This window comes from Sinocyclocheilus anshuiensis, unplaced genomic scaffold (genome assembly GCF_001515605.1).
Source record: "Sinocyclocheilus anshuiensis isolate Anshui unplaced genomic scaffold, SAMN03320099.WGS_v1.1 scaffold1339, whole genome shotgun sequence".
Lineage (NCBI taxonomy): Eukaryota > Metazoa > Chordata > Actinopteri > Cypriniformes > Cyprinidae > Sinocyclocheilus > Sinocyclocheilus anshuiensis.
In genome coordinates, this window is record NW_015539932.1 from 166287 (window position 1) to 174550 (window position 8264).

The 8264-nt window shown below is 40.0% G+C and overlaps 1 protein-coding gene across 1 annotated transcript in view; it reads right to left on the reverse strand.

Annotated features, from left to right (window-relative positions):
- LOC107686886 (retinoic acid receptor RXR-alpha-A) overlaps nt 1-8264 on the reverse strand; it is a 124126-nt gene that overhangs the window by 77173 nt on the left and 38689 nt on the right. The window contains exon 2 of the mRNA XM_016484030.1: nt 5013-5123. Coding sequence (XP_016339516.1) covers nt 5013-5123 — 111 coding nt within the window. The remainder of the gene's footprint in view (nt 1-5012; nt 5124-8264) is intronic.

Sequence of the window (8264 nt, forward strand, 5' to 3'; positions counted from 1 at the left end):
GGACAATATCCGCTTCGTCATGCCTAGAGCTGATCCGTGCTGGTTGCTGAGGAAATACATAAACTTCGCGCTGTGGATCGCCGGATCGGCTTTCACCGTGGACAAAGTGGAGTCCGCGCCGTTCTCAAGGCCGCCGGCCTCTGCTCACTCAAGCCCGTGTGTGACGCTGTGTGACGCATTTTATGGAAGACTGTTTCCTGAACCTGCAAAGTAGCATACAATGGGTCTGTGCACAAAGGCTGTTTCTATAAAGTGGGGCAGTTCCAACTTTGCAAGGACAGTCTGGCGCTTCTGACCGTTTCAGAAAGGCGGGGCATAGAGGAGCAACAATAATGTACATTATGTGGACAATAATGTGTTTTTTAAACCTTAAACTGCATAAACACATTACATTACACCAAATACACAACATAATGTTCTTTTTAGCAACGTCATATGACCCCTTTAATAATGTGCTCACACACCACAGATCCCTGTCAGACTCAGACACACTCCAAAAAAAGGAAAAAAAGAAACAAAACTGACCAATCCAAATAGTCTAAGCTCTAAGCTTTTTAGGCCACGTTGTGTGTTGTCCTGCAATCATCTGAGGCAAAAGTGTGGCTGTGTTTGTATTGATGGTCTAAGCCAGTCTATAACAGTATTTGCTCTTCATTTAGCCACAGAAAATAAAGAAATAAATAGAAAAAAAAAAAGACAGACATGCACACCATGGTACCAAATCTTACACAAGGGGGTCATCTATGACAATACAGTACTAAAAATAAAGCATATACTAAAATAAATAAATAAATTTAAATTAAAGTAATATTAAATAATAAATTATATTTATTATAGAATATCTATATATCTATCTATAGTAATAATAATAATGATGTTACTGTTATTTCAATGATTACTACTATTATTAAAACTACTAATAAATTATTGCACATCCAATGGCATATTATTAATATACTACTACTACTAATAATAATAAATAAAGCAACAAAAAGAATGATAATTTTCATCATACTAAAAAAACAATAACCACTGAATATTTCTAATATTATATATATAGCTCAAACTGATCTCTACTTCACACTTCAATATTTAAGACTAATTTTTAATAGTTTAGAATACAAAAATTCTAATATTCATCAGTGTTCTTCTCTCAGCTAGAGATTATTTCAAGATACTTCATCACATGAATGATAATAGCTCCAGAAATGCCTGTTCAATGGCCTGCATTACATTGTCTTCTGACAAACACATTACACTCGGTGCTAATAGATCACAGCGCCTGACGTCTCTGATCCAAAAGAATCTATTTAAAGCTAATATCACAGATGATCTTCCATCCTCCGTCATTTTCATTTCAAGAGGCATGGGCATTGTAACACTGGACATGAAAGCAAGCTGCTTTCAATTAGCTGGCAGATTAGCACAAAATATGCTTGACGGTGTCACGGGGAAAAATCCACCACAGCGAGCCGCACGACTCCCACTTTGCTTCCAGTGTTTACACGGGGCTGATGAGGGAATAAAGTAAAACGTCTCTCCCAGATGAGATCACTCTGATCAAACTTCTTTTCACTTCTCCTTATTACAGTCCCGATGTATGGAATGTGCTCATTGGTGCGGATACCGAGGGTGGCTGGAGTTTTTAGGACCGCTGCCAGGTCTTTATCAAATAGCTGATGAAAATGAACTTCGAAATCCAATTAGCCCAAACCTTTTTGGCAGCCACGACCCAAATAATGACAGACTGCAGGCCCGCTGTGAGAATATAAACCAACATGAGTACACATGACATAAAGACATGTAAAAAAAAAAAAAGGCCGCCGAATTGTTATTTCTCCACTGGGTTACCTTTGAAGCACAGTTTAAATAAATAAGACCATTAAAATAGCCGGGTAGTGATGAATTTGAGAGCGAATAAAGGACCCAACTCCATAATCAACAAGCTGGAGTTTCCAGGCCCCTCTCTGGCGGCCCCAGGCCAACAGGAAGTGGCGAGGACGTGCGTGGACGGCAACCAGAGCCAATTAAAAAACAGGGAGTGCTGAGCATGTTGTAGCTAACGAGCTCCTTTCCTTGACCTCGCTCACCTTTTGACCCCACAGTGCCCCTTCCCCTTCCCGTGCGACCACAAGGTCTACAAACACATGCTTTGGTTTCGGAAACCTGACCACATTCCCTTTTTGTCTCTCTGTAGGCCGATGGCGACGTTCCACTGAGCTAAAACACACCCACCACAAGTAAAACGAGTCTGTAATTTATTGGGTTAATTCTATCGCCACTTGCCGTAATGGGGCCGCAAAAGTTGTTTCCAAGAACTCGGGACAATAAATTGCCTCCAAATTAATTGGGAGAATTTATGAAGCCATGGGATGCACCGCGACCCAGCCAATATAATTAAGTGTGGCCAGAAGTAATAAGGCTCGGCTTTAGGGCGTAACTGGAGCTTTAGTAAAGTGATGTCAATAAAAAGTGAATAATTAAAGAAAAAACACACACACCTGAAATGAGCCTGGCTAAACCCTCAACCCTAATGAAACAACAAAAGACCGAGCCAGCGATCGTCTCCCTCTGCCCACTAAAGTGGTCCTGTCATTGGGGCTCTCCAAACATGGACCATATTTGAGTTCAGTGCTGGCAATCAGACTCCATTATGAAGCAGGCGGCTGAGTTCATCAGGAAAAAATTAGCCCGCCACTCAGTCGAGCTCTCCCATTGGCCGGTCACGCGGAGCGCTGCGTTTGAGGGCACCCCAGACATTCCTGTGGATAATCTTTTCCATTCCTCTGCTCGCTGCAGCAAGAAGAGCCCAGATCGCAGCACAAGGACGGCATTGTGAGGCCCCCTCCGCAGCCGTTTTTTAAGTGCTCCCTCTTGCGCACTTCATTCGAGCGCGTTTCTTTAAAAAATAATATTAATAAAAAACTGAGTGCCTTTGAAACAAAGTTGGAACTGAAAGACGACGCCGTGTTTCTCACGGCCCCTTTCCAGTAAGACTATGTTTTGTAAAAAACCCTAAAACAATGTAAAAACCACTGGAAGCCGAAGTGCTGCCACATCAGGGATTCAAATCTCCCCGGGTGACGTTCGTTCTCCTGCTTCGTTCGCCAACGAACCCATGTCATCCTCCTCGCTCTAATGTGTGATTTTGGTCACCATGGTACAAGCAACAAGCTAAGACTGGATCCTCGCGCTCTGAAGAGATTTACGGAAACACGTTCCCTAATTAGAAACACGGCTATTACTACTTCTATAAACGAGCAACGGGCTAGCCACCACAACAGACCGCAGGGTTTCCACAGTAACCGTGAACAGACTGCTGAGCACCACGCAGGGTTTTAAAGACTGGTTCTCCACAAGCTCTATTATGGGCTTTGGAAAAGACAATATGTAGACAGAAATCATTTTTATAGGCAACCCCAATTGTGTTGCCAAAGCTCTCTGGAGCGTCTTAAGACCACCACGCCAGCTTGCGGAAATATTTAACAGTTTTACAAACAGAACGACTTCTGAGCGAATGGCTCCAAGTAAAGCAACTACGCCGAAGAATCCTCTCTGTATACGATCTATAAAAGTAGCCCTTTGTTGTGAGTGATATGTGCGGACTGTCTGTAGTAGCTATTGAAAGATGCATGCCATGACTTTCAGGGTTGAGAAGTATAAAACATGCATTCAAACACATGGGTACGTGAGGGATAAAAGAACCTTAAACTTGTGCTTCTAAGCAAATATTTAACCCTATGGGACTTTTGTAAAAATGGATTTAATAAAATACGTCAAGATGTGACTGTCAAAACCAATCCTTCTTAAAAAACAAAAATTAAAGAGATGAATCGAAATGGTATTTACTTTTAATGGCATATGGATGAGGTCTCCCACAAAGCACCTGGCACATGTGTGGGGCCACTTTTATAAATATACAGCAGTGGTTCTCATCTGGTTTTGGAAAAGGGTTGAATATATGTTCTGATGGGGAAAAAAGCGATGCTAAATGCAACTAATTAAATGCAAGCAGCCAGTCATATAATTGTGCATATATAGAATAGCAATATGGCTTATCAATTTTAAAAGTAAACATTTTACGTGTTGATGATGTTAAAGGTCATTTGTCCAATCAAACTAAAATATTTAGCTGCAAATTGATTAGTCAGTTAGCTGAACTCAGTTGCATTATATACAGGTTGCTTGTCATGTCCTTATCCAAAACTGTCAAATTAATTAATTTCAGTGTTTTAATGTGAGGACATTTGCATTTGTACGATGAACAATGTTTGGTCATTACTTGATCAAATCTAGACAAGAAACCAGATGAGAACCGCTGTCCTACTTGTAAACTTCTGCACTGAATTGATTTTTGTGAGCCTCTTGGATTGATTCTTTAAAAAGAACCAGTTCATAAGAATCATTTGATCACAAACTAAACATGCTTATATGCTTGCAAAGACAAGGCAAAAAAAGACATGTAACAAAACATGTTTACACACAAGCCAACAGCGATCCATTCCCCACATACCACAGGGTCACAGCTGGAATGTGCCGTAACGCTGCCCCATAAGGATCCCTCAGAGGAGGCCAGTTGCTAACATGTCCATCAGCCCTTTAAACTAGCATAACAAACTGTAAATCACACACTGTAAGACCAAAACATATGAAGGGGACCAGACACTAATTCAGATTAGAGGGTGTGTTTGTATGTGCACACAAGATGTGTCTTGTTTCTTGCAAACGCAGACATATTACAAGACCAGACATATTTGGCATGAGTTATAGCCGAGTACAGTGGAAATCCGTTTAGGGCTCTAAATATGACTTCAATGCATTGATTTATGCATGTATCTTTAGTGTTCTTCAAAGTAAGAACCACGAGGTTTCATGGGAACAGTTGACGCACACAAAAAGCAGGATTATTTTATGGTGGAGATACACAGCAGCCAAAAGACGAGTTATTGCTGAAAGTTTATGCGCTGTGGAGAGCATAAGCGATTGTGCAGTTCTCTATATGCATAGGTTACCTGTAGAAAGCCTGCGTTGATGAAGAGCACACATTCCGCTGAAACACGTGCATGCTTCTGCTCGTCCTCTCTGAGGTGGCGGTGGTATCGAGCACTGGGGTTTCAGGAACCCTACGGGAAAAACACATGAGAATGGACTTTTACTACATGTATCATAATGATTCATAATGACAAAGTTAATTCATCAATATAATTGCAATGTTGTAATTAATGTAATATTAATAAATAACTTTAATTTGCACAAAACCAATGCAACATGAAATAACTAGAGCGTAACATTTCACAATATTATGTTAAATAATATTATATATTATAAACACACACATAAATATTTCTTAAATATATACATGTATGTGTGTGTATTTATATACAGGTGCATCTCAATAAATTAGAATGTCGTGGAAAAGTTCATTTATTTCAGTAATTCAACTCAAATTGTGAAACTCGTGTATTAAATAAATTCAATGCACACAGACTTTAGTAGTTTAAGTCTTTGGTTCTTTTAATTGTGATGATTTTGGCTCACATTTAACAAAAACCCACCAATTCACTATCTCAACAAATTAGAATACTTCATAAGACCAATAACTTAAATATATACATGCACGTGTGTGTATTTATATATACATAATACATATACACAGTAAACAAACATACATTATGTAAACAAAAACCTTTATTTTGAATTTGATTAATCGTGATTAATCGTTTGACAGCACTAATATATATCCTATCATTTATTTACCAGACTGATCTGGTTCTCGAGTCAACTCACTGACTCAATTGTCCAGTTTCAGAAATGGTTTGGAGTTACTTTAAATCCTTTAAAACCTTAAAAAAGTGAACAAACCATAAAAATGTCCACATAATATTTGAAATAATGTTTAAACCAATCATAAAACTGAGAGAGCAAAATAAGACCACTCTATGCTAGCAGACAGACTGACATTTGAAGATCTAACTTTTGCTATAGTCTACTTTCACAAGTCAGCTGAGGATGCGTGATGACTCACAGAGCCAATGAGAGACAGGATGAGCGAGCTTGCGCTGAATGTGCACCGAATGATCTTAAAAAGCTCGTAGACCTTTCGGATCGGAGCGAACGTGAAGAGCAGCCGCATCCCCCCACTCTGGTCCCTGCTCAATAAAGCGTCTTTACTTCCACCATGAAAAACATGTCATTCCAGATGAGCTCAGCCAATGACATTTAAAACAGGCACAGGGATATTGAATTAGTTCCCCAGGATAAGCTGGCTGGGATGCTGATGCTCTGGTCAAAGAGGGGGGGAAGGGACAGGAAACGGACGGATGAACTGCCTGTTAGGTGCCTGCAGCAGATGTTTGATTAAAATGACAAAAACATGGAAATGTCAGAGAGAGATGAGAAACCTTAAAAATTATACCAAGGCAAGGTAATACAGACAATGTGAGAGAAAAGAACTGTGAAAACAGCTGGAAAAAGTCATGAACAGCAACAAGCAAACTTTTACTTTGGCCAAAAAATAACCCAAAGAACTACAATTCACAAACAAACAAACAAACAAATAAATAGTAGACTTGTGTTCCATATTCCTAAAGGCTTGTGCACACCGGGACAATTAATTAAATTACCGCAATTAAAATCAATTACCGCGATTATCGCCGACGTTTAACGCCTCGTGACTAAACAAAGAGCACCAATGTGAATGTGCACACCAACGTGCAAAGCGGCAGGCGTAAAAGCGTCATTTAAAAAAAAATGCCTCGGGCTCGTTTTTTTGGTTTGACGCGCCACGTTAAAAACTGGCTGACCAATGAGATTGGTGCTTTTGTTCACGTGCCTGGAGCTGCTGAAGTTACAGTAAAACACGACTTGGTGGTCGCGATTAATCAATTTGACAGCACTAAAAAATTATTTACAAATGTAATATATAAAATATTAATATATTATAAATTACAGTTTAGATATAATTATATAAAAAAAATTTGCAAATGAATAAATAAATAATTGACATTTTAGGGTAAAACTTTGGTTGTGCTGTGCCTCTCTAATGTAAAAGATGCACTTCTGATTGGCCACTTCAATACCAGACTGGCAGACCTGTCAGAGCAGATGCTTATTTGCCCTTTATATTTGAAATGGATCTTTTAAAGCAGCAACATCATTTGACTCGTCCTGCCTCGCGTATTACCCCTCTATCTGCCACAGCTAGCCCTGGCCGACCCCTCACATTTCCAGTTTTGCCCTATTCTCTGACCCACAACTCCAGTGGTTGCCGGATATGCAAACCGGGGCTACAAAAAATGCTGGGGGAGTTAAGAAAGGAGCAGGGGTGAGATTGGAGGCGGATGACTCAGTATGGGCAAAAGGACAGATGATACAGGCAATGCCTGCAGGGGTCGGGGTAAGAAGCCATGCTGTGCATCTCAGGGGTTTTAGGCCATTCCTCACACTAGGACCTTTTCTCTGGTACAATGGGTTAACTGATATCATCACCCATGTGGGCGAGAGATCATAGGATTGTACCCGCAAGGGCTTTGCTGCCAATCAATACTGAAGACAATCTTAGGCTACGTCTAGACGACAACGGTGTAATCAAAAACAGAAAAGTTTTTCCCTTGCGTTTTTAAAAAGTTTCATGTATACACGACGTTTTCAAAACGATTCGCGTTTACACACACCCGCGAAAACGGACAGAAACGCTGTATTACGTATGCCAGGCCAGTAGTTGGCACTGTCACCTTGTTAGTAAACAGTACCTGTAGGAAAGTGACGATTATATGTTGTACAGGGTTTCCGCGGGGTCTTAAAAAGTCTTAAATTGTACAAGAAAGGCTTAATTATGATTTCAAGAGGTCTTAAATTTGGGGACGGAAATACCAGAATTGCGATATGGCTGAATGTGACGATTAAACTTCAAAAGGCTAACGTTATGATTTAATTGAATAAACACGAGCGCTGCACGTTCAAAGTCCGTTGCTGCGCTGCTTTGTGTTCTGCCATTATCGGGGAAACGGTTATATTTCTACCAAATGCTCCACCTGCAGAGAATGAATGAGTATTTTCAATAAAACTGTTGTTTTGTTTGTTTTGAGTTTAGACCAATGCGAAAATCAACCCATGTTTACAAAAATCTCGATAAGAGGGAGTTGTTATGGAGAGGAAATGCAGATCAAATAGGATTCGACGTGTACTGAGGTATTTCTGTTTTTCATTAAGCACCATCTAATGTCAGGGAGTGAATTTGCACGTTCACTCGGCTCATCGCCTGC